Raw genomic sequence first — 23,411 nt, forward strand, 5'->3', positions numbered from 1 at the left:
GATTAGTCGTTTTAAAAAGCGAAGTAAATGTAGCTTTTTTTGTGAAGTTTAAAATAGACCCGAGATGGCTAAAATGTACTTAAGGGAGTCAGGTTCAGGGAGTTATTCATTCCTGCGCTCCTTGTTGCTATTCAACTTTTAACAAAGCAAATGGCAGTGGAAATAGCCCCTTTGCTGGAACCACAGGGTGAATATTGACAACTTTAAATGCCAGTGTATCCTACAGGGCTGGAGAATAATACAGAACAACCTTATCTTTCTCTTTAACTGGCCCAGCATAGTAACAATTAACACTTTTGTGCCTGGCAACTTCAAGTCTCTTATGCTCTATCTTGCTATTTAAGGCTAGCCGCGTAACTACATTTTTTGGGCTCCCCTGTGAAAATTTTGAAAGGGCCGCCTAAACAAAACACAACATTTTGTTTTTACCGGGGTCCCCATGTAAACCACCTTCCGAGCCCCCCTCCTCTCACATACCTTGCTCTCACACACTCACAGTCTCCCCTCTCTTCCTCATACTTCCCCCTCTCGTCCTAACACTCCCCCCACCTTTCTTAAGCTGTGCTTATACAGCCGGTGACGCGACCGCTGACGTCACCCGTCGCGACGTGTTGTATTCGGAAGTTTAGGCGACGTCTCTGGATGACGTCATAAAAGGGGAGGGCCAAGGCACGGAGAAGCTCCCGATTGGCCACAAGGGGAGACCGTCGCCGAAAAAATCAAATATAAGTGACTACCAGATTTCTGGTAGCTGTTGCTCTGTCGCGTGCAATATAAGCGACGGCAACAATGCATTTGTTTTGCCGCGACGGCAATGTCGCCGGCACTATAAGCGAAGCCTTACTCTTCCTCCCTCACTCTTCACCCTCTCCTCTTTCACACAGCCCCACTCAATCAATCAATCAATCACACTCACACTTTTGTAATCTGATGGGTTCTCCCAGGTATGCTGGAGATAGAAAACCATCCTTCAATAAACACGCACAAGCACAACATACACAAAGCACAACACACACACACACACACACACCTGTTCTAACTTTGAGCGGTTACTTTCCAGGCCGGCAGCACAGCTGTCATATTGGGCTTTCTTTTCATCATATTCCTGGGTCAGTTCCTAATGTCAAAAGGGCAGAGAGTCATGCAAGTGAACACTGCGGCGATCCATTAGCACGTGGCAATACAGGAATGCATGTTCTTGTCAGTCACGGGCTTGGAGCTGACATTTTGGCATGGCGTGTGCTGCTTACATAAACCTGAGAGTATCATTTCACTTTCACACATAGGGGAATCACTAGCAGTGGATTAGTGTCCGATGCCTTAAGCAGACCGATGGCTTTTAAACGCCATCAGTGCTGCAGAGGGCTACATTGTAGTGTCACACACTGCACTGAGACTCCATTAGCACTGTGACATTCCAGCATGCTTCAACCACAACTCAAAGCTCAGAAATATCACATCATTGGGGCATCTCTTCATGTCGTCTGTCCATAAATCTTCATAAGTAAAAGGCTAATAAGGTCCTGCTATGTATAGTAGAAAAGATCAAAAACTACCCAACACATTGCACGTGCAGCCTACAAGTCCTCTCCTTTTGAGAACAAAAAAGTGATATTGTTAAAATAAAAATAAGACGTGGGGTTATTTCCTAAAGACAGATCTCTGCTAAGCAGACTAGACCAGGGAGGGTTTTATAGGTCTGGCGATAAAGGTGGCAGCAAGTTGTTGGCTAATCTGGTGCAAAATAACAGTCTTGGCACTTTCCTTACAGCTTTAAAAAAATAGTAATGGAAATATAATCTACAAAACAAAATAAAGTAGTTAAAATTATATATATATATATTTTTTTTTTTTTAACAACTCAGCCAGACAAGTCAGAGTGATACCAATGAGAGAATAAAACCCAAACCCCTGGAATAGGGGCACATTACCGCTGCTCACAGCTGAAGCTCTAGAAGTTCTTAAATCGACGTACAACATAACTTTACTTATCTCAGCAAGTTAAAGAACGAAGAATGCGAAATCTCCGGGACCGGATGCTTAGATTATTTTTATAAAGCTCTGTCTAACTGGCTTGAAAAACCCGTTAGCGAATGTTTTAAAATAGACTTGGGGGAGCAGTCCTGAGGGGCCACCAGCAGGTCAGGTTTTGAGGCTACCCTTGCTTCAGCACAGGTGGCTCAATCAGTCCCAGCTTCAGCACAGATGGCTCAATCAGTGGCTCAGTCTTTCACTGAGCCACTGATTGAGCCACCTGTGCTGAAGCAGGGATATCCTTAAAACCTGACCTGTTGGTGGCTCTTGAGGACTGGAGTTGGCCGCTCCTGCACTATGTTCTTGTCCATCGTTGCTGTGCATCATTCCACAATGACTGCCCATCTGTATATAATCCTTCCCAGACACGGTGTGCAGAACACAAGGGAAGCCAAAAGACGACTTGCTTTTTCAGCAAACTGCATGAAATTGAGTTAGCAATTGTAATTCAAATTTGTCTAATGGACTGAAAGTGTAGGTAAAGAGATGACCAAATGCATCTTCAATCTTTCCGGCGTTGCAAAAAGCACAATGTTCTCGATGTATTTTTTGCCTGTTTTGTAGATTTAGGCAGATTTGGTTCGGTCCCAAAAATATCCCATAAATCTGCTGTGCTTTAATTACAAAACCACAGAGGCCAGAAATTGCATTGAGTGTTGACAAAGCTATGCTGCAGTGCATTCGTTTCTTTGCACAAAGGAAGGGGATTTCTTTCAAATGACCTTGACCAGACCCAGCTATGGGTCTTTGTAATGCAAAGGGATCAATCGTCAGGCACGCCAGTTATACTTTGAATTATTCGATTTATCATCACTATGGCGATGTTACAGCTAGCCGCCTGGAGTGCGAAACGCGCGTGCGAGCGCCGTGCTGTGTCAAAGAGTTTTTTAAAAAGATCCAGATTGTGCGTTTATTGGGATCATGGCTTCTTATTGTGTGCGAGTCCCACATACAAAAATGAAATAAAACAAGGCAAATACAAGGAAGCCCTTCCGAAGCGTGTGCACCAACCTGGCATTTCTGACGTAAGGGTCTCAGCTCTTTGATAACTGGGGCTAGCGCGGACTTCTTATCTGCGATCATTGAATTCAACTTCTTCACCTGCCACGGGACACCAAAAAGAATAATAATATATATTTGTGAGAATGTTATAGTAATGAAAACATAATTACAATCTCTTCTCCTCTTGAATGACTATTTAATTTGGTGACACACAATATCTTTTATCAATGCTTAGGTCAGTGGAAATTCAGAGGAAAACCCAACCCTCTCTAACAGCAACTCTGAGATCAGATGCATTGTAAGGAACCACAAACCTCTCTAATAGCGCGTCTGAGATCAGATGCATTGTAAGGAACCCCAACCCTCTCTAATAGCGCGTCTGAGATCAGATACATTGTAAGGAACCCCAACCCTCTAATAGCGCGTCCGAGATCAGATGCATTGTAAGGAACCCCAACCCTCTAATAGTGCGTCTGAGATCAGATGCATTGTAAGGAACCCCAACCCTCTCTAATAGCGTGTCTGAGATCAGGTGCATTGTAAGGAACCCCAACCCTCTCTAATAGCGCGTCTGAGATCAGATGCATTGTAAATTCTTCTATATTTGGTACAATTTGCAAATGACCTGAACATTGAAGGGAACCCTTTAAGGTTACCCGGGGAACCCTGGTTGAAAAACACTGGCTTAGGTAACAGAACTACACCTTGTGTTGTATCAATAGGATTAACCCCTTTTCTGCCAGAGAGGCCTGCAACGAATGCGTTGCAGGCCTCTCTGGCAGGAAAGGGTTAAACCCAGGAAGGGGACGCACCCTTTTTTGGGGTCTCTCTTTGCTTAAATGCGAAAAATGACTCAATCAGAAAAAAGACGGTACAATAAATGGTATAATTTGCAAATCTAGGAGTGCGTTTGTACCAGTGCAACACATTTAGCTTTGATGTACAGTATCTTCCTTGTAGCTTCAGACCTTATCAGTTGCTCATCTAACTTCTGCGGTGCCTTACTGCTTTTTACCCTTATATTGCCAAAGAGTCATCTACATTTTCAACTCACACTCCTAATCCCCATCTTTTAAAACAGGAGTGGCCAACTCCAGACCTCAGGGACCGCCAACAGGGCAGGATTTCAGGATATCCCAGCTTCAGCACATGGCTCAGTCAGAATGACTGAAGCAGGGATATCCAGAAAACCTGGCCTGTTGCTGGCCCTTGAGGACGGAGTTTGAGACCTCTGTGTTTAGAAAACGCAGATTTCAGAACATGGCGATTTCTAGGACTTCTTTTAAAATCAGTGTGTTTAAACATTTAGACTAAAAGATGCCACTGAAACGGCATAAAAACATTATAATCAAAAAAATAAATGTTATATATATATATATATATATATATATATATATATATATATATATATATATATATATATATATATCTCAACTGTAAATATTACTGTATGTTCATATATATATATATATATATATATATATATATATATATATATATATCATTTATTTTTTTGATTATAATTTTAGATTATTTTTTGATTATATATATTAGTCGGTTCGATTGTGAGTTGCAGGGGTTAAAATGACTTGTGCAAACACAAGTGCAGCCCTGTGATTGCAGGTTTACTTTGCTGAGCAGCTGGAGGAGAAATTACAATAACAAAAGGGGAACGAGGGCCTCGGTTACACAAAATCACCATTTCCGACATGTCATCCAAAGTGCGGCCTTTCATTTCATCCATCTCGCCCTTCACAGACGATACTCTCTCGATCTCTTCCTGTGTGTCACTGTAACCTGAAATACCCCTCTTCTGTTCTATCGTTTGCTGTCAAAAGAAAGAAGCACATCACATTCAGCACGGAAACACAGTGAGAGAAGAGATCGGTAACAGCAGAAATAAAGCTCCCTGCCACCGCATGCTGGGGGCATTGGGAGGGAGGAAGTAAATGAAATGGCCAGTGAAACAGTGAGTCTATGTACAGTACTAAGATCATATTTAACATTGTGCTGTATGTGTCAAAATTGAAATGCTAAAAAACAGTACAAACCGCCATAAATGTGCTACGTATGCATCATACATAGGACGCATCATACATAGGACGCATCATACATGGAACGCATAATACATAGGGCGCATCATACATAGGGCGCATCATACATAGGCGCATCATATTTTGTTTGACATTCATTTGGATGCATCGAGTCATGTTGAATACCCGATTGATACAATTTCAATTAACAAATATAAATAATGTTACACTAATAATTTATAATAGCCATACTGTGAAAAGAATACATTTTCTTAGCCTATAATGAAACATTTTTGGGTTGACACATCGCACCATAATTCTGCGCTAAACCTATTAACAGACTTCTTAAAGTTTACGCCAAGTTGAACATGGTGGATGATTTTGATGCACTTTCTACTGTTTATGGTGCACAAAACATTCTTTTAAAGTATATATTATTAACATCTGCACACCCAACAGTCCAATTTTGTGCACCACAAAAACAAATAAAAACAAAACTCCTTTTTGCCGCTGATGGCGCAGAGGGACACATTTTGGTTAGTACAGAGGCACGCACGAGTGCAGGTTTAAAATAAGATTTCTCTGCGCCAAATAAGCCCCAAGCAATGGCCAAAGTTGTTTGCTCAGAGAAACAATCGTCATGATGCATCAAGGTAAAAAAAGGTGCAAATAGAAGTTGGGTTTGACGCATTACTCCATTTCCTGCTTGTATTTCCTACATCTGAAAGTATTTCCTAAATCTGACGTAAATTGTCGGCCAGTTTACACCATCTCAGGCCGGTCAGATATTTTTGGACGCAATTACAAGATTAGAAGGTGCCGCACGGAGACGCACGGTTTGATGCATCCCATTCTAAATAGAGATGAAACATTACACAGCTTGCGCTAATTTTTCCTGAAAATTTGCCTTGATACATCACCCGTATTATGTTGCCTCTCAATACTTTCCTCTTTGCTTTAACAGATTAAAGTCACATCGTTTTGTGTAAGAAATATGTTTATGTAAGCAAAAAAAAAAACAAGTAAAAGAATCAAGGTGCAGAGTTTGATCAAAAATAGATATTGTATTAGTCTCTGAAACAATCTAATTAAAATGAGGTGTAAATCAGAAAAGAACATCGTACAAGCATCATATAAAATCTTTGGCATCAGAGGTAGTTTTTAGACTTGCCATTTTCAAGCAGGGATAATACGAAACGTGCATTTTTAAAGGTTATTCTAATTCAGCTAGACAACAACACTAGACAAAGCTAGAAAATCAACAGCAATTCTAAATTTCTTCGGAGATGCAGATTATTAAAGGAGCAATCCAAGCTGCCAAATATATATATTTTTTGTTTATTATAAAGCATTGAAGAAGAGGGTCTCTGGAGCAAAACACCATTAATTTCAGCTGCGGGGACCCCTACTTTCAGAGCTACTTACCCCCGAAGTAGGTGCCGGTAGCCACTCTGGCCAAGCAAGCAGGGCTTTAAAGTTTAAAGCTCCTGTGTCATATGGGCCAATAGGAAGCCGTACCGATGACATCACGGCTTCTAATTGGCCCGCAGGATCTGAGAGCTTTAAACCAGAGGACATGTTTTGCACCCTGGCACCCGAGGAGAGCGGCTACGGGCACCTAATTCGGAGGTAAGTATATCTGGAAGCAAGGGGTACCCAGAGCTGAAATTAATGGGGTTCTGCTCCAGAGACTCACTGCTTAAATCCTATATCAAAATGAAAGAGTTTGAAGGCTTGGATTGCTTCTTTATGAAGAGAAAGGCAACGATTTTCCTTATTGATGTAGTAAGGGTAACAAAGACACAGATACTATTGCAGCTCTGCACTGATCCTGCATTTAAAATAGTAACACAGTATAAACTGAGCCAACTGCTAGGCAGCATGTAATTTATATAGAGCCCGTGTCTGCAGCCCTTAATGGGCAAAGCAGATCCATCAACTCGAAAACAGTATTTTAAGATCTGTTTGGCTTCTTTTCAACTTTTGAGTGATGCACTTTGTCTAACCCACTCCAAAACTTACTGGGCAATAATTCTCTATGTAGAGCTCTTTACAATTTGAGTGTTCATGATGCTCCAACGTTTACCTCACAATCTCACATCATCAACTTCTTTCATGGGAGTTTATAACAGACGCGCGCGCGCGCACACACACACACACGCGCGCACGCACGCACACAATAAGATGCCGGTTTGACTACTTTCTGGCAACAACTTTAGCTTCTATTACCAACATATGCAGGTTTGAATAGCTTTAGACCATCTTGAGTAGGGACTCCTCTTCCTTAATGTTACTTTTATGTCTGAAGCACTTATTCCCATGACCTGTTATTTATATTATTTGTTATTTATATGATTACAACATGTATTACCACTGTGAAGCGCTATGTACATTTATGGCGCTATATAAATAAAGACATACAATACAATCTTGAGAATTCCTTGAAGATGATATCGTACACAAACTTTGAGGCTTCAGAAGTCTCCCAATCTTCTTCCAATTTTCTACAGTCCAGGATAAAGTACTTATAAAGTACATATAAAGGTTTCTGCTGCAGTACAACTGAAGACTATGCTTGTGAAGCATCAAAAGCTGGAGCTCAACATCATCTACAAATTCGTTGGTCCACTAAAGAGCATTATACTGTACGTTACAGCAGAACCCTGCATCACAAAACATGCACAATACCACTTAAAATCTTCTTCTGTAGCTTCAATGCTTTCAAAAGTAGGTTATTCATGGTTCCCACTACCACATATGATCACATTCAATCAATTTGGAAAAGCACAAAGCAGCTAGCCACGGACACAAAAGTGTGGGCACCTCTCATGGCAGGAAACATCATTGGTTCAGCCAGTATAAGAGCAGTACTACTTTGATGCAGAGGCTGTAGCTTTGTACAAAGAATTCTGCAGGCACAGCGCCCCCCTGAAGGAAGTGGGGTGGTATAGTGGTTAAATTAGTATACCTGCATACACATGCTTGTGGTACTCAAATCCAGCCTGGGGCACTTGTAACTGGTGTAATATTAGGCAAATCTCGTTAGCGCCATGTGACATGTTGCCACACACACTTGAATATAAGATGTATATCTCTTAATGTCTGCTTTGTGAAAAAATCTAAATTTTAGTGCCCAGGACAAAAGTGTGATATTGATATTTAAACCGGTCACTACAAAGGCCAGACCCTATCCATGCCTTAAACCAGGGGTGCTCAACTCCAGTCCTCAAGCCCCCCCCCCCCCCAACAGGTCAGGTTTTGAGGATATCCCTGCGTCAGCACAGGTGGCTCAATAAGTCCCTGCTTCACCACAGGTGGTACTGTCTTCGACTGAGCCTCTGATTGAGCCACTTGTGCTGAAGCAGGGATATCCTGAAAACCTGACGTGCTGTGCGGTGGGGGAACTTGAAGACTGGAGTTGAGGCCCACCAGCCTTAAACGTCAGAAAATAAAAATAAACGGTTCAGTGATTAATCTAGGACAGCACTGAAATGTTTTATTGTATTACAATTAAGATGAGAGCATCATTAATCTCTTTTCTGCCATTGCTTTGTGTTTCAGGGGGGCACACGCAGGTGGGATTGGGCAGGATAGGTCCTGGTTCCTAGAAAGAGCCTGTGTATTGATGACTGCTCATGTAATGGATGTGCCGTGTGGGAATTACCAGCTGTTGCTGCATGCTGTCGTGGCGTTGCTTTAGGATTGCTTCGGTTCTCTGCAGGACGCCATATTCAGCGCTAAGCTCAGCCAGTTCTTGGCGTTTTTTCTTAAACACGGTGCTCTTCCAACGAAGCTTGCTCACGTAACGTTTAAACTGCAATACAAGACGCCATGTTAGCGGGAACACAATGCATTGCTCCTATACCGGGAACGCGGCACGTTAAGAGTGACCGGCAACAAAGGCATTACAGCCACACGTATAAATAATAAAAACAGATCCCTCTGCTCAGACCTTCGTTCACATTGCGATGAGCGAGAGTCTACGAGGTCACTAATAACCCCGTAAAGCTGTATTTGTGTAAAAATGATCTTTTGACAGGTATAAAACTTACTCTTACATGACTTTGTATTTTCTCAATGTACCTATATTCCCTCTTCCTTTTTTCCTATATCCCCCAATTAAACTCCCTAAATTGTCAATAAAATAGAAGTTATAAAAGAAATAGGCAGACTAGACAGGCCAGGGCAAAACGTAATGTACCTAAGCAAGCCAAGTAATAATTAGATCTAAGATAATTAAAGGAGATGTTCGCCCCCCTTACCCACCCCCACCCCACATTGTGTTTTTCACATGAATGGAAAGCAGGGGGTCCCAGAAGCTGAACCGCGTCCATTTCAGGCCCTCTCCGATTCCCACGATACTTTCTGGGAAAGGTGCCGCCCGTATTTCCCTGTATATTAAGCCCCAGCGTGCCAACAGGAAGCATCCGCTGTGGATTCTTAGTGGCCCTCGTGATACGGGAGATTTAAAGCGCCATTATGTTTCCCCATGGAGGAAATGGCCCTTGCGCTAACTTTAGCGGCAAGTATCTCCGAAACCAGGGGGTCCCTCAAAGCCAGGGAACCCCTGCTTCCTCATCCATGTAAAAAAGAAAAATTAAGACGGGGTTAAAAAGTTATTGGGAATTATTGGGTGAACTACGGGTTCCTTTAATTAAGGGTTAGAAACATCTTGAAACCCGGGATTGCAGGTTGCTCTGTAATGCTCAAGACCATCTGCAATAAACCTGGATAACAACATATCACATATAGGTGTGTGTGTGTGTGTGTGTGTGTGTGTGTGTGTGTGTGTGTGTGTGTGTGTGTGTGTGTGTGTGTGTGTGTGTGTGTGTGTGTGTGTGTGTGTGTGTGTGTGTGTGTGTGTGTGTGTGTGTGTGTGTGTAGCCATTCTGTTGTAGGAATATTTGATATTGTAAAAAAAAAAAAAAAACCACTTTGCTGATCTCATTCTCACGTGGCTTCCTTTCTGCAAGATCGATGGGTAGGAAGATGCAATACAGAACAAGGCATGCAGAAATAATATAAAGTTTATGCTCATGAGTATCTTCCCTGGTCTGTCCAACAGGTAACAGTGCAAGGATTCAACTACGGGCTGGTTACAGTTACAAATAAATGCCTGTAGGTGTTCTATACCTTGTGGCCAACTCCAGTCCTCAGGTCGTTGACTAAGCCATCTGTGCTGAAGCAGGGACATCCTTAAAACCTGACCTGTTGGTGACCCTTGAGGACTGGCGTTGGCCAGCCCTGACCTAGAGTATTTGAGTGGACTACAACCCATTAACACAGCACCATTCATGATATTGCAAAGACCTGGAAGAATTGTTTTATATAGCATGAGGATATGTAGAGGTCTGCAACAAGATTGCCTACTTACAGAAATGAACAGAATGTGTTTTTGATTTATTTAGTAATCTAGGCATTACATTATTTCAAAGCCTCATACCCCCTGGAATAACTGTACGTTCTATTAAAAGTGTCCCGGGCAGAATGCCCAAAATAAAATCTAACCTCTCCATCTGACATCCTTTGCCGTGGCTAAGCCAACTTCTTTTTTTAATTCTTGCTATACTCCAGAACTATTTTTGAAGTCAATCGCTCTAAACATTTCGGATGAAAGGAGAAACCTGAAAGTGACTGAATGTGCTCTATGCAAGCTGGGCCTCGCTTGGCAATAGAATACAGTCTGACACTGAAAGAGATAAATGTTAGGACGTGACCCGAAAGACAATAGAAGCCTAATTCTTATGGAACAAATGGATGTTGCTGCCATTGTGAATAAACCGTCCAAATAATACATCTAAAATGTATTCATTGTATAGGCTTTGTAAGGCTGCAGCCCCAGTGCCTCCGCTGCACGCGCAACGCGAGGCTGGCGGCACGTGCAGCTAAGTTCCCCGGTCTGCAAGGAGTTGCAGGGGGAAAGACGGGGGTGGGGGGGGGGCGTGACGGGGGAGCGGCCATGATGTCACCCAGCAGGTTCGCCCTCACTGGCTGAATCGTCGGGGGGCGTGGCCCAGCGCTCCATTGCCTGTGGCCATCTCCATTTTCAGGTGTTCCGGAAAAACTGGGCGCACGGCGGCCGCCCCTCGCAGCGGGCCCGGCCCCATTGAGGGGAGGGCTCTTGTCCCCGCAGCGTCTGCCACAGCGGGCACTGCAGTACCCAGCGGGGACCTGGCCTAATGCATGCGACACTGCCGTGTGAGAAGGCAGGGGTGCCTTTTCATCGTAACCCCTCTTTACGACTCGAGAGACCTGAAATGCATTGCTGTTAACATGGGAAATGCAGAATTTGGCCCCTCTAGATGTGAAGGTGGTAAGCAAAAGGTTTGTTTGTTTTGTAGGGAAAATAAAATAGAAAAGTTTACAAAAAATACTTCTTCACATGAAAAACATGAATGATATAGGAGTTTTTACATCCAGTGTTTAACGAGCATTCTTATAAAGGACTTTAAAGCTTACAATTGAAACAGGTACTTGACCATTCAGCAGTATGTATGTGTATGCACGCGCGCACATACATATACACGCATGTATAGTGTGTTTTGGGTATGTATGCATGTATATAGCGTGGTGTGGGTATATATATATATATATATATATATATATATATATATATATATATATATATATATATATATATATATATATATATACACACACACACACACACACACATACATTTTTTAAAGGTTTATATCACCCAAATGAAATTGGTAAGTATCAATGGATATCCAGATATCTTAACCCAACTCTGTGCCGGAGACTCGTACCACGTCCGTGACCACGGACCACCTTGGCACTGTCACATCACGTGACTGCTCTTCGGAGCTTTTACGTGATCAATTTTCCGTTCCAGCAGCTGGGCCGGATGGGACCGGGACTGGCGGGCCTCCAGTGTGGGGTGCGTTCCACCCCATAAAAATTAGCAACGGTCAATGACGCACTGCATTAGGGCACTTAAGGAGTTACGGCACAACGTGTAAGCCAACACAAACGAAGGACTTCTATTGTTGATGTACATTTCGCATGATTCTGGCTTCTATAGGAAGGCTCTGTGCCTTTCTATTTATACAATATTTCCTCCCCCTCCTGCCCCAACGTTTCCGAAATCCCTTTGGCATTGAAAGGGTTATTGGAACAGTTCCAGTTCTGCTACATCTCACGGAAAGATCCGCCGTAGAACATATAAAAGGCATGGGAATCTTCCGAGCAGGACTGCTTCCCAGCTGTCACATACAAACAATCCTCGTCAGGCTTGATTTGCAATTTCACAACCACTTTAAGGGAGCCTGCAACGCTTTGCGAACGTCGCTGGCCCCTCTGACTGCAAATGGGTTTACATTTGTGTTAAACCTTCCCGTCTCCAAAAAATTAACTACAAACCATCCACGCGTTTCTGCAGCATTTACCATTTTCGCATAAGAAACCTACAGTCTGTGGCTGTTCTATTATTGCCGGCATAGCAGGTGCTACTGGGTGATTTCTAAATCTAGGTTCAGTACTTTTACAATATATAAACACACACTCCCGCGTATAAATGTTTTATGGAATAACACAATTTAGTGTGTATATTGTAGAGTATATTGACAATGAATGGATCTAATGGAATCAAGAATAAAATGGACTACAGCCTAGCTAACAAGAAACGCGCGATTGAAGACTGCACGCTCCTTAACAGTTTTGACACAAGTAGTGATCAGCGATTGGGTCGCTGCAAATTACATCTGACTGCAAAGATGGAAAGAAGAAAACTGCATAAACAGAAGACAAAATCAATCAACATCAAGAACCTCAAGAATAACAGCACAGAATTTCAACCAGAGCTGAATAATCGCTTCGGGTTGTTCGAAATGCATGAGGTGCCCTTAGGAATCGGCAACAAAAAACAGGATAAGAAAATACCAGAAGAGACAACGCAGTTATGGGCCGATGACAAGAAATGAAGCCATCCCAAAACGCAAGAACTGAATATGCAGAGCTGTGCAAGACAAACACAAACTGAAGATGTAAGGACATTTAACTGTGAGATGGTGAAGAAGACTATTGAAGATAACAAAAGCTTACATAAGACAAAGCAGTGACATGATTGGGAAGAAGCTAATCATTGCACTCAAACAAGACAATGGACGAACAATAAAAGGCTGCACACTTATCTTGAAGAGTTCTACATGAAATTGTACGAGAACACAGAACACAGGGCATAATTCAGCAGTGGAAGAGCAAGAAGTGACCATCAATGTACTATACGTCCTTCTACAAGACCTGGCAAAGGCAATACAATTCATGAAGAATGGAAAGGCTCCCTGGGAAGATGGAATTACAATTGAAATCTGGAAATAAATTGGGCAAGTTGAGAAAATACTTGCAAAACTTTATACAAGCTGCTTGAAGAACAGGAACATTTCACAACATGACAGATATCCTCTTCCACAAGAAAGGAGACAAAGAAGACCTCAAGAACTACAGACCAATCAGTTGCCAGACTTTTACAAAGATACTCACTAATTGGCTGAAATAGACCAATGACTTCTCCCCGCCCAGAGAACAAGCAACATTTCCCAGTGGATACAACACAATGGACCACATCCAAGGCATACAAGTAGTAAGTTCCTAAAGTAATACATACGATCTACCACTCAGCTTAGGATTCCAACATTAGGAAAAACTATTTGATTCTGTATACACCGCAGTGGTTTTAAATGCCTGAAGAAGACAAAGTGTTGAAGAAGCGTACATTGATGTTATAAGGAACATTTACTAGAATGCCATATCAACCAATAGATTACACGAAGATACAAGCAAGCTGTGGACCTGCAAGGGAGTGCGACAGGGAGACACTGTGTCACAGGGATCAGCAAGGGAGTGCGGCAGGGAGACACCGTGTCACCAGGATCAGCAAGGGAGTGCGGCAGGGAGACACCGTGTCACCAGGATCAGCAAGGGAGTGCGGCAGGGAGACACCGTGTCACCAGGATCAGCAAGGGAGTGCGGCAGGGAGACACCGTGTCACCAGGATCAGCAAGGGAGTGCAGCAGGGAGACACCGTGTCACCAGAATCAGCAAGGGAGTGCGGCAGGGAGACACCGTGTCACCAGGATCAGCAAGGGAGTGCGGTAGGGAGACACCGTGTCACCAGGATCTGTGAGGGAGTGCGGCAGGGAGACACCGTGTCACCAGGATCAGCAAGGGAGTGTGGCAGGGAGACACCATGTCACCAGGATCAGCAAGGGAGTGCGACAGGGAGACACCGTGTCACCAGGATCAGCGAGGGAGTGCGACAGGGAGACACCGTGTCACCAGGATCAGCAAGGGAGTGCGACAGGGAGACACCGTGTCACCAGGATCAGCAAGGGAGTGCGACAGGGAGACACCATGTCACCAGGATCAGCAAGGGAGTGCGACAGGGAGACACCGTGTCACCAGGATCAGCAAGGGAGTGCGACAGGGAGACACCGTGTCACCAGGATCAGCAAGGGAGTGCGACAGGGAGACACCGTGTCACCAGGATCAGCGAGGGAGTGCGACAGGGAGACACCGTGTCACCAGGATCAGCAAGGGAGTGCGGCAGGGAGACACCGTGTCACCAGGATCAGCAAGGGAGTGCGGCAGGGAGACACCGTGTCACAAGGATCAGCAAGGGAGTGCGGCAGGGAGACACCATGTCACCAGGATCAGCAAGGGAGTGCGACAAGGAGACACCATGTCATAAGGATCAGCAAGGGAGTGCGACAAGGAGACACCATGTCATAAGGATCAGCAAGGGAGTGCGACAAGGAGACACTGTCACCAGGATCAGCAAGGGAGTGCGGCAGGGAGACACCACGTCACCAGGATCAGCAAGGGAGTGTGACAAGGAGACACTGTCACCAGGATCAGCGAGGGAGTGCGACAAGGAGACACTGTGTCACCAGGATCAGTACGGGAGTGCGACAGGGATACACCGTGTCACCAGGATCAGCAAGGGAGTGCGACAAGGAGACACCACGTCACCAGGATTAGCGAGGGAGTGCGGCAAGGAGACACCATGTCACGAGGATCAGCAAGGGAGTGCGGCAGGGAGACACCGTGTCACCAAAACTTTTCACTTCAACACTTGAATTGTTCAAGATCTTGAATTGGGACGAAAAAGGCATAAAAATCAGCAGTGAACACTTGAATCACCTACGATTTGCATATGACATTGTTATTTTTGCCAGAAGTCCAGGAAACCTCAGGCAACAAATCAGAGAGCTCATCGAAGCGAAAAAGAAAGCGAGTCTCCATACAAACCTCAGCAGGAGTAAAGTGATGTTCAACAAATGTGTCAAAATAAATGGAATAGAACTAACTATAAGACGATGAAGAGGATGTTGACCTTGGCCGTAAGTAACAATGGATGGGAACCTTTCGAATGAGATCAATTGGTGAATGAAGATGGACGGTGGAAGCCTGTTTTACAGCTGCCTAGTCCTTTTGCATTAAAAATGTAAACATTTAGTTTTTTTTACTTATTTTATGGATTCTCATAAAACCGCCACTCTTGATGAAGTTCCACAGAGCCCACGTAAAAACTTAATGTATCTAGGTCATTTGATTTCTTTCTTGATGCATCTGGGGTGATCTTCCTCACCCTGAGAAAGCCGATAAGCGAAGGCGAAACGCATAGGGTTTTCGCCACTTGGAGGACACCGTACAAATTTGCTAGCCAGCCAGACGCCTCTGGGACACCGCACCGTGGTGCGCACGCAGACGCGGAAGTACCCACTTCGGCAAGGACAACATCGACATGAGGAGCTGTGCGGGACATCTGTGGCTGAACGCGGCGATTTCCGGGTTACTCCAGAGTGGCTAGTGTGCCCTTACGACACTCATTTCGCTTAAACAGACGGGGAAATGATTTCAATGTGCAGTTAACACCATCTGAAAACTGCTATTGTGATCAACCGACACCCACGGACCAGTTGTGAGTGCTTTTATTCACAAATTGAGCACTGCGCTGGATTTAATTTACTTATTTGCACCTTCACTTGAACTCTAGATGAAAGTAAATACCTAACTCCATTTAATTTTAAACTAATTCAAGGGTCAGAGTGACCATGAAAAATGCAACACTATTAATCAAGTGAAGTACTTTACACTACAAGAGCATGAAGTCCCATTGATAAGTCACCACTCTCTCTATTATCTGTCGATGTACAATGTCAACCCTGGGCAAGCGCTATATACAGTATTTTTTTTTTTTTTTTTTTTAACGCTTCATCACCTACATATTTTAGGAAGAAAATCCGTTTGCGTTTGTAAGGATCCTTTATATCTGCAAACGAAACACCTGGAGAAAAAAAACATACGTCACCGCAGTATTTCATCTTTTATCCTTCATTACCAGAGATTATGAAACCTAGTGGGGGTTGTAACCTTTTATTCGTGACGTCCGTTTCATTTACTGCAAGGCAAATCCTTAATTCTTGGAGACCCCCATTCCAACTGGCTGTGATGGATAATTTATTCCTGGAACTATTTAAACTATCCCTAGTCTACTAATAGTCACATTGTTAATTGAGAGGTGCAGTGCCCAGTACGTGTCTCTGAGCTATTACTTTGTATATAGATCATGTGTCCTGTTATATTTTCTTTCCAGTCTATATCCAATATGGATCCCCAATTTAAGACTGCATATTGCCAAAAAGATATTTAAATGAGCAAACATTGAACTAGAGTTTTTTTTTGCCTTCCTCTGGATCAATATAAATACATACTCCTTTTGTATATTTCACTTGTATAATCTTTTTTTCAACTTAAATTACTATGTTAAAAAAAAAACTACTTAATACAGTAGATTATAAACGCGCCTTTTGATTATATGGCTTTAAAAATAAATTAAAAAAGAAATAAATAAAGGAAAAGTGTGTCCATTAAAACATCTTCAAAAAGGAAACATTAAAAAGTTTAAAAAAAACATTACATTTTCACCGAAAACCCGATGGATAACGAGCCAGGTGAAATGGGCCCTTTTTTAGTAACAAAAAAAAAAAAAATCCACGAGTCAGTCAGGGTTCGCAGACGATTCGCCGCCATTATGTAAATGTGCATTGCAGTTGAATTTATCCTCTCAAAATCGCTAGTCGCTTAACACCGAGAATATAAATAGGGCAGACACACCGTGTCTCGCTCCCTGTCTGGCGATATTTAGTGACCTCATAAGCCCACGTGGGCCTGGCGAAATAGTTTGTGAGCAATCTCGCTTATTTATTTTTCGGGGGAGGGGGGAAGACACTTAAATGTACAAATGCAGTTTGTACAGCTTTGCTAATCTCTCGGCATAGTTACTATGTAACTACTGTATGTAACTATGTAACCAAGATGAGGTTGAAAAAAAGACATATGCCCATCAAGTTCAACCTATGCTAAATTTAGATGACAGATACCAGTACTTATCCTATATTTGTACTTGGTATATTGGTCCAGAGGACGGCAAAGAAAAAACCCCAGTGACATTATCTAATGATATCTGATAAGAGGGGTGAGGGTGGGGGGGGGGGGAATACATTCCTTCCTGACTCCCTGGATCAAACATCCTCCCCATGTTTACTTATTTGGTATATCCCTGTATACCTCTCCTTTCTAAATAGATGACCAAATGGGACGGTAACTTTGGTTAATGTCACGTAACGGAGTTTGTGGGGCTGTGCCATCATATTCCCCATCGTTCAGCAAATATGTAGCTGGCTTCTCTGGCAGCCTCACACATGGTGCGGGCATTGCTTTTTATACCGTCGTTCTTCTACAACATCCAACGTCAACGTCAACACGGCATCAGAGTAATTATTGTGCTAGGCCTAGACTTGCCCTCCTCATCTCTGCTAGATCAGTAGAAAATGTAACCCCCCTGTGGCTCTCTGCATATTGAAAGCCTAAAGCGGTTGCTCTTCATAATATTGTCAACTATTATTTGATCTCATTGCTAACTCCCTGATACAGTTTTATGGGTTTGAAGAAATTTAATAGAGCGAAACGTGCTCAAGTTTTTCCCTCGTTATAGCAACGTGCTGTGAATCGCTGCTAAGTTTCCACCACATCAACTTACACCACAGAACAATGCCTGATATAGATTTACAAGCATGGAAATAGAACATTTATTAGTTTCAAGACATGCACAAGAGCTCCCAGCTTTAACATGGTCACGAACATGGCATCTTCTCTTCTAATAAAAGCTTTCAGAGCAGTCACTATGTATTTATTTCTTACCACTGGCCTTACAGTCTGTATCGTACACATTAGCTTTAGTCGCCAATACAGCTAAAGATCTGAAGTCATCTTCATTATTCTGAGTCAGTGTATCCGCCATCATAATCATGATCTCTGGTTTCTCTCAAACCACTTCCGTGACTGCTGATAAATCTGATTTTGGTACATCTTGCTGGCCCTTCCTAGCACATTAATTGGCCTCAGAGCTGTACAGCCCGTGTCATACAGTACATTGCATTAGCAATAAAATACACGGCCACAGACTTGGACATGTTTTATACAGGGTACAGACCTGGACATGTTTTATACAGGGTACAGACCTGGACATGTTTTATACAGGGTACAGACTTGGACATGTTTTATACAGGGTTACCAAGCATCCAAACAAGGAAAGTAGCAATACTCCTCTTTATTCAGGAGCGCTGACTGAGGCCACTTTCCGTGCAGCTAAAACCCTGCAACATCTTATAGACCTGTCTTTAATAGGATGAGACGCTGGGTAACACACAGTTAATGATGCATACACTTCCACTCAAGTGAATGGAGGTTACTGCAACTGGTATTATCCAAATGTTCACCCGAGAGCAGGGGCGGCCAACTCTAGTCCTCAAGAGCCAGCAAAAGGCCAGGTATTAGGGATATCCCTGCTTCAGCACAGGTCTCAGCTCAGTCTTCGACTGCACCACCTGTGCTGAAGCAGGGATATCCTTAAAATCTGACCTGCTGGTGGCCCTTGAGGACTGGAGTTGCCCACCCCGCCATAGAGAGATCTTTTAGAGAGATGACAGGGAGACCCCTCCTATTCCATCTTCCTGGTTACTTCTTCTATGCATCTCCAGCCTGTCTAAACTTAAAGCATACTGTACAGTGGATAACCCTAGTTTCATACTTTAAAAGCCCAACGGCAACTTCCATTAAAAATAATGCATATTAGCCCTTGTTCAATACTACTGTTCATGCAGGGAAGCAGCTTCTCCGTAGCAGGGAAGCAGCTTCTCCGTAGCAGGGAAGCAGCTTCTCCGTAGCAGGGAAGCAGCTTCTCCGTAGCAGGGAAGCAGCTTCTCCGTAGCAGGGAAGCAGCTTCCCCGTAGCAGGGAAGCAGCTTCTCCGTAGCAGGGAAGCAGCTTCTCCGTAGCAGGGAAGCAGCTTCCCATAGCAGGGAAGCTCTTCTCCATAGCAGGGAAGCAGCTTCTCCGTAGCAGGGAAGCAGCTTCTCCGTAGCAGGGAAGCAGCTTCTCCGTAGCAGGGAAGCCTCTGTGGTGATTGGAACTCAGAGGCTTCCCTGCCATGGAGAAACCCCAACACTGGATACTGAATAAGGGTCAGTGCATGGGCGAGAGGCTAATTAACCTCTTGATGTCCCTGATAACATAACAGTTTTGCTCTTTTCTTGCTCTTGATCTAAGTGGAAGAGGAAGACTTCTCTTCTGTCCATGCCATGAGCATGTGATGGTTCCACGAGGGATCACATGGGGGCAATGCTGGAAGGTCCAAACCCTGCTTGTGCAGTGCACCCGCTAGCAAGGTAAAAGGTGAATACGTTTTAACTAAACAAGGTGAGAATCCGGTCATTTCTCAGGGATTGGTGCCGAATTATTAAATTGTGAAAATTCCCGGTGGTGGCCATTTTTAAGAATTCCCTCAAAAGACGATTTTGTATTAATATTCTGTAACAAACACACACACTGCTGGATGTGATCAGAATGAAACAAAAGGGGACATTTCTACGGCACGGCGGTCTCACGTACACGCCCCAAATTAGCGCAGCACAGTTTAAAAATAAATATGCTCACTGTAAATGCTGAAAAAACAAACCGAAAAGAAATTCCGGAGATTACCCGCAATTAAGCTGAAGTACGCAAATAATATTAACCCTTTCACCGCCGGTGGCCTTCAAAGCAGAGAAAAGCTTGCACGACTTCTCCGCGTGGGTTCTTACCTCGTCCCCTTTTAAAACCTCGGCGCCATCGACATCTCGGGCCTGGCTGGATTTGTGTTCTCGCTCTTTTCCTAAGCCCACCAGCTCTTCTTTTGCCTCCTGCAGTTCTTCGGCTTTTGTTTCTTTCTTTCGAGCAATGATGGCCGCCTGTGACAACATTGCATGCGCAGACGTGTATTTAACAACGTGCAAACATATGTAAACAGTTAAATACGCGCACGCGTGCACGCGGATTACATGTTACAATTAAATGAGCATTCAAGTTTGAATAAAAGCATGTTTTGGTGCTTCCGAAGCCAAGTTCTAAAAGGCAATAGTGGTGTAACTATGCTGCTGCTAACCCGTGCAATTGCACCCCCCCCACCCCCGAGAGCGTGGGGAGGCACAGCTGTCCGTCGCTGGAAGGTGGGAGTGCGGGGCCAAGCGCCATGCTAATGATCAGCCGCCCCCGCCCCTCCCCCCGCTAATGTACTAGTCAGCTCCAGAAGTTGGGCCCAACTTCTACGTCAGTGCCGCGTGGCTCCATCTTCACAGAAGCAGGGCCGGACTCAGAGGGCACATCCCCTTCCCCCCCCCCCCCCCCCATAACACGACAAGTCAAATTCTTAGAGAGGATGGGGATGGGGAGGGATTTAGGCCTCGCTTATAGTGCCGGCGATGGAGACACGTCGCTCCTACTATAAGCGCACGCAGTGGCGTCAATGCATGTTTTGATGCGACATTGCGTCGCTGTTGCCGGCACTATAAACGCGGCCTAAGTGAGGAAAGAGGGAGGAATTAGGGTGGGGGAGGGTGAGAAGGGGGAGAGAGTAAGAGAGGGTGGGGGAGGGTGAGAAGGGGGAGAGAGTAAGAGAGGGTGGATACGCCGCGGAAATGCAGTTTTTTTAAATCACGAACCTGCTGTCGGAACAGAGATAATTTGTCGTCCATTGGATCATTCCTCCTCATTCTCTTTTCTATGAGCTGATTAATTTGTGCGTTAACTTCATGGATCTAGAAGTGCAAACACAATGAAATGATTGCCCCACAGCGAGCAAAACGCGTTTTCATCCATACAAATCCTTCTCCTGAGAAAGATTCACCCATAACCCTTACAGCACCACTGGACCTCCCCGCACCATGACGCACGCAGGACCCGGATGCCAGAAACTAAAGTGGAGGGAGACGCCCATCCATTTATCAGCCTGGCCGCTGTCAGCCTCATGAGATTGAACGCAAGTAATCATACAGCACCTAGTGCAGGAGTAGGAGCCAAATCCAGTCCTCAAGAGCCACCAACAGGTCAGATTTTAAGGATATCACGATTCAGCACAGGTGGCTCAATCAGTGGCTCAGTCAAAGACTTGTTTAGAAAATATATTTTACAATACTTGTACATGATTTTGAACAATTCAGACATTTTATGTCAATGATCTACATTTAACCCACTAAACAAGCCACTTCCCTTACTCATTAGGAACGAGTATCAATTCATATGTTTATGGTGGTAGGGAGTGTCCCCTAAGAAATGGAAGGTTTAACCCCATCACGGTCAGTGACGACCGTGATGGGGTTAAGTAATGATATGTTTTGACATAGATAGCTACATAATACTACTACAGATACATGGCCTTTAATTAGGGATAGACACATCCTAGATTCAAAATCCAAACTTCGCAAAAGTTGACTTTTCAAATCCATTGGGAAATTTAAGCCAAAACCTGACAAATTGCTCACCCCCGGATTCCTTTTCTGTAAATAAACTGGTCAAACTTTTGCCCACCCTTATTTTTAGTATATTGTGTAAACATCACTGTAGTTAGGTACAGGGTAATCTCATACATATCTATTTACACAGGTGTTTTTCAACAGGGGTTCCCCGGGCGTCCCTAAAGGGTCCCTGCAATATTCAGGTCATTTGCAAATTGTACCAAATATAGAAGAATTTACAATGCATCTGACCTCAGACGCGCTATTAGAGAGGGTCAGGGTTCCTTACAATGCATCTGATCTCAGACGCACTATTAGAGAGGGTTGGGGTTCCTTACAATGCATCTGATCTCAGACACGCTATTAGAGAGGGTTGGGGTTCCTTACAATGCATCTGATCACAAATGTGCTATGAGAGGGTTGGGGTTCCTTACAATGCATCTGATCTCAGACGTGCTATTAGAGAGGGTTGGGGTTCCTTACAATGCATCTGATCTCAGACACGCTATTAGAGAGGGTTGGGGTTCCTTACAATGCATCTGATCTCAGACGTGCTATTAGAGAGGGTTGGGGTTCCTTACAATGCATCTGATCTCAGACACACTATTAGAGAGTGTTGGGGTTCCTTACAATGCATCTGATCACAAATGCGCTATTAGAGAGGGTTGGGGTTCCTTACAATGCATCTGATCTCAGACGTGCTATTAGAGAGGGTTGGGGTTCCTTACAATGCATCTGATCTCAGACGCGCTATTAGAGGGTTGGGGTTCCTTACAATGCATCTGATCTCAGACGTGCTATTAGAGAGGGTTGGGGTTCCTTACAATGCATCTGATCTCAGACACACTATTAGAGTGTTGGGGTTCCTTACAATGCATCTGATCTCAGACCCACTATTAGAGAGTGTTGGGGTTCCTTACAATGCATCTGATCACAAATGCGCTATTAGAGAGGGTTGGGGTTCCTTACAATGCATCTGATCTCAGACGTGCTATTAGAGAGGGTTGGGGTTCCTTACAATGCATCTGATCTCAGACGCGCTATTAGAGAGGATTGGGGTTCCTTACAATGCATCTGATCTCAGACGCGCTATTAGAGAGGGTTGGGGTTCCTTACAATGCATCTGATCTCAGACGCGCTATTAGAGAGGGTTGGGGTTCCTTACAATGCATCTGATCACAAACGCGCTATTAGAGAGGGTTGGGGTTCCTTACAATGTATCTGATCTCAGACACACTATTAGAGAGGGTTGGGGTTCCTTACAATGCATCTGATCTCAGACACACTATTAGAGAGGGTTGGGGCCCTCACAATGTGCTATTATAGAGAGGGCTGAGGTTCCCCAGAATGTCTAAATATTGTTATAGGGTTCCTTAACCAAAAAACGGTTAAAAAAAACCCACAGATTTAGAGTATACCTTGGCTTCAAGCTCACTGAGATCAGACTGGCCCATTGCTGGCTCCGTGACCACTTTCTGCAGGGAATGCAT

The 23,411-nt window shown here is 43.9% G+C and overlaps 1 protein-coding gene across 1 annotated transcript; it reads right to left on the bottom strand.

The window, feature by feature from the left end:
- Positions 1–955: 955 nt before the first annotated feature.
- Positions 956–23,411, bottom strand: LOC142483367 (intraflagellar transport protein 81 homolog). Its single transcript, XM_075583453.1, has 7 exons — positions 23,340–23,411; positions 21,130–21,225; positions 20,233–20,379; positions 8,734–8,883; positions 4,736–4,864; positions 3,046–3,135; positions 956–1,117 (listed from the first exon to the last, which is right to left on the bottom strand). The coding sequence occupies exons 1-7, from the start codon at positions 23,409–23,411 to the stop codon at positions 971–973; spliced, it is 831 nt and encodes a 276-aa protein (XP_075439568.1). The 3' UTR covers positions 956–970.

The sequence above is a fragment of the Ascaphus truei genome, unplaced genomic scaffold, assembly GCF_040206685.1.
Source record: "Ascaphus truei isolate aAscTru1 unplaced genomic scaffold, aAscTru1.hap1 HAP1_SCAFFOLD_3237, whole genome shotgun sequence".
Lineage (NCBI taxonomy): Eukaryota > Metazoa > Chordata > Amphibia > Anura > Ascaphidae > Ascaphus > Ascaphus truei.

What these genes read in the sequence shown, in the direction of transcription:
- LOC142483367 (XM_075583453.1), bottom strand. Translation starts at nt 23,411, where the DNA reads ATGCATTCCCTGCAGAAAGTGGTCACGGAGCCAGCAATGGGCCAGTCT. An exon ending in TATCTCTGTTCCGACAGCAG is followed by an intron (nt 20,380 to 21,129) that starts GTTCGTGATTTA and finishes ATGTTGTCACAG; the next exon opens with GCGGCCATCATTGCTCGAAA. An exon ending in AGGTTTTAAAAGGGGACGAG is followed by an intron (nt 8,884 to 20,232) that starts GTAAGAACCCAC and finishes CTTGTATTGCAG; the next exon opens with TTTAAACGTTACGTGAGCAA.